The sequence below is a fragment of the Arachis ipaensis genome, chromosome B09 (genome assembly GCF_000816755.2).
Source record: "Arachis ipaensis cultivar K30076 chromosome B09, Araip1.1, whole genome shotgun sequence".
Taxonomy (NCBI): Eukaryota; Viridiplantae; Streptophyta; class Magnoliopsida; order Fabales; family Fabaceae; genus Arachis; species Arachis ipaensis.
The window spans coordinates 146675883-146679466 of NC_029793.2; the positions used below are offsets into that span (position 1 = coordinate 146675883).

General features: G+C 36.7%; 1 protein-coding gene across 1 annotated transcript; it reads left to right on the top strand.

Annotated features, from left to right (window-relative positions):
* On the top strand, positions 281–3143 carry LOC107619792 (cytokinin hydroxylase-like). Its single transcript, XM_016322075.2, has 4 exons — positions 281–595; positions 689–918; positions 1244–1858; positions 2361–3143. The coding sequence occupies exons 1-4, from the start codon at positions 328–330 to the stop codon at positions 2784–2786; spliced, it is 1539 nt and encodes a 512-aa protein (XP_016177561.1). The 5' UTR covers positions 281–327; the 3' UTR covers positions 2787–3143.

Below are 3584 nucleotides of genomic sequence, written 5' to 3' on the forward strand. Positions count from 1 at the left end.
CCCCCCAACCAGAAGATTTTATTGTAATAAAAAATAAAAAAAAATATTTGAAAAAGGAAAGCGAGCATTTGAAAGAAGAAAAAACATAGGGTTGGACCCAGAAGGAAAAAGATTCAAAGGCTAATAAGTAAAAATCACGAGGGTCAACATGAGATTATATCGACACTGAAATATATATAAAACTAATTTTTCAAAATCAGGTACGGTGTCACCTTTTGTAGTCAAAAGCAACGCGTTCCTCGTCCTATAAATACTACCTTAGCTTACTTCCTCTCCACAACACATCACATATAACAACCAACTCCATTAATTAGATTACATACATACATGGAATTTTTAGGGTTACTTGTTGCCCTATTGGCATCATTTTGCTTCCTGTTGATGTTGATACTAACATATGCATGGTGGGTTTCCCCATTTCTAACACATAACAAGCTTAAGAGATGTGGATTTGGAGGGCCAAACCCAGGTTTCCCACTTGGAAACCTCAAAGAGATGAACAATAAAAAGAATATTAAATCTTCCTCATCATCATCAACCCATGATATACACTCACAAGTTTTTCCCTACTTCTCTTGCTGGCAGAAATCTTATGGTAAGCAAAAATAATAAATAATGATGGACCACCTATATATAATAAAACTATTTAAGAAATTGATGTTGTTTGCATTATTGTATGTATATGTAGGTAAGGTATTTGTTTATTGGCTAGGGACGGAGCCATTCTTGTACATTGCGGACGCAGAGTTGTTGAAGAGAATATCCACGGAGGTGATGGCCAAGAGATGGGGGAAGCCAAGTGTGTTTAGAAATGACAGAGACCCCATGTTTGGGAGTGGCTTGGTCATGGTTGAAGGCAACGATTGGGTTCGTCATCGCCACATTGTTGCACCCGCATTCAATCCCATTAATCTCAAGGTATCATACTTTATGCAACTTGCACTTTATTATATTATTTTATTTTATTTTATCTACACACATAGTGCGTGTGCGTGCACGTCCATCTTGAAAAGTACGCATGCACTTTTACAAAGTAGCTGCGTCTCTTTTTCTATTGGTTCGTATATTTTAACTAACAAATTGAATTGAACAAATCAAGGATAGAATTTCCTAATTAGAAAGTTACGAAGAAAGTGGAAATACAGTCAACTTTACGTGAAATTGATAGTTAAGAATCAATAAATAAAAATTTAGTCAAATCAGTCAAACCGAAAAAACTAAACATTTTGTTTTGATTGAATAGGCGATGGCAAGCGTGATGAGTGAGTCGACAAACGAAATGATATCTCGATGGAGCAGCCAAATTAAGATCGGAAAACACGAAATCAACGTTGAGAGTGAGGTCATAACCCTCGCCGGAGAGATCATCGCCCGAACTATCTTCGGCTTGAAAGACGAGAGCGCTAGAGGCATTTTCGACAGGCTCAGCGCCCTTCAAATGACTCTCTTCAACACCAACCGCTACGTCGGGGTTCCATTCGGCAAGTACTTCAAGGTCAAGAAAACCCTAGAGGCCAAGAAATTAGGCGAAGAAATCGACCAGCTCTTGTTATCTATCATTGAAGCTCGCAAGGCCTCGCCCAACCCCAAGGGTTCTCAGAACGATTTGCTGTGTTTGCTGCTCCAAGAAAACAATCATGATGGTACTGGCAAGGAGCTCACGACGAGGGAGCTTGTTGATGAATGCAAGACGTTCTTTTTCGGCGGCCATGAAACCACTGCGCTTTCTCTCACCTGGACTTTGCTGCTGCTCGCTATGCATCAAGATTGGCAGAACCAATTGAGACATGAGATTCAACAACTTCTTGCTCAACACAATCACGTTATTGATCTCGCCATGCTCTCTAGCTTAACCAAGGTAATTAATTACTAATAAAAAAGTATAGGTAACCAACAACTTTTTTGAATAATGTGTGAATAATATGAATTAATAGGATTAAAAGAATAAATTTAATTAATAACATTAAATTAAGATGTAATGTATTTTTATTTAGTTGGTGGTTATTCATATTGTTCAAGATAATTATTGTTTACCTAACCTTCCCCATTACTAATTACTTCAAGCGCGTGTGCAATTGAAGCATGTGAGCTTAATTGCTGAATTGGGGAACATCCTGACCCACTTTGTCATCTAAATTGAGAGAATGTGTCCCACTACTTTACTAGCATACTTTATAAAAATATTATAAAATTAAGTGTCACTTTCTTTCTACTTTTTAATTTACTCTATCGATTGCTTACCTGACATCATGCTGCATCTTATAACTAAAAAGCAACTTATTAACATTATTCGTTCATTAGAATTACTAAATAACTTGAAAAAGATCACATTATTAATTTATATTTTCATACATATGCAGATGAAGTGGGTGATGAATGAAGCTCTAAGGTTGTACCCTCCTTCACCAAATGTGCAAAGGCAAACAAGAGACGACATTCAAATTGATGGTTTAACAGTGCCTAAAGGAACCAACATGTGGATCGATGTGGTGGCCATGCACCATGACCCGGAGCTATGGGGACACGATGCTAATGAGTTCAAGCCAGAGAGGTTCATGGAGGATGTGAACGGTGGATGCAAACACAAGATGGGTTACTTGCCATTTGGATTTGGAGGGAGAATGTGTGTTGGTAGGAACTTGGCATTCATGGAGTACAAGATTGTGTTAACTCTACTTCTCTCTAAGTTTAGTTTCAACATTTCTCCAACTTACCATCACTCACCATCTATCATGCTTTCTCTAAGGCCTGCCCATGGAGTCCCACTCATAGTTCAGCCCCTTTAGACCATTCAATTAGACCAAATTAAAGAAATACCCATTTTTAAAAAGTATATATAGAGCACATGCTTTTAATTAATTATTTCTAATACAGTTTTAGTTGGCATGGTCCCCTGCCTGTTGTCTTCAGAATGAACTCAATTATATACAAGTATATGTAGTTTACAGGACTAATTTGTATGTATTTTCCCCACTGTTGGTTCTGGATTAATTGTTAGCTAACTAGAGTAGCCAAGTTTTTGGGGGATACATTTGTTTGTTTGGGATTTAGCTATGCATCCGATATGTATTTGTATGTTGAATGAGCCTGATCTATGTATGTATTGATCAAAATTGAATATCATTCTTTATATTTCTCTTTCATATATGTATCTCATCTTGATTAGTTCTCTTACTTGATACTTATTAATTAGTTGTAGGTAGGTATGGTCTAGCGACATATCGCTCGATCAAAAAACAAGTATTAGGCTCCTCATCAACAGAAGCATCCTTAATGTATTCACTACCCTTAAAAAACAAGCATATATATTTGTTGAGCCATCAATCAAACACTACTTTATGTCTCTCTTTATGGACTCGAATAACGTAGTTATTTTGGTATGGAAAAGTATACGTTACCAAGAGAGAGTCTGCCAACTATTACCAACACAAATTAAAAAAAATTAAAATAAATTTAAATGGCTAAATTAGGTTTAATGTGGGGTCCATGAAAAACATTTTGAAAAAGTAAGGAAATGGTAAACGTGGATCAGGTTAATCTCAAACCAGAGAAACTCAATATCCCAACCCTTTCACACAATCTCT

Bases quoted from the DNA above. Each gene is read 5' to 3' on its own strand.
- LOC107619792 (XM_016322075.2), top strand. From the start codon at position 328: ATGGAATTTTTAGGGTTACTTGTTGCCCTATTGGCATCATTTTGCTTC. The intron at 596-688 runs GTAAGCAAAAAT...ATGTATATGTAG, and splicing joins TTGCTGGCAGAAATCTTATG to GTAAGGTATTTGTTTATTGG. The intron at 1,859-2,360 runs GTAATTAATTAC...ATACATATGCAG, and splicing joins TGCTCTCTAGCTTAACCAAG to ATGAAGTGGGTGATGAATGA.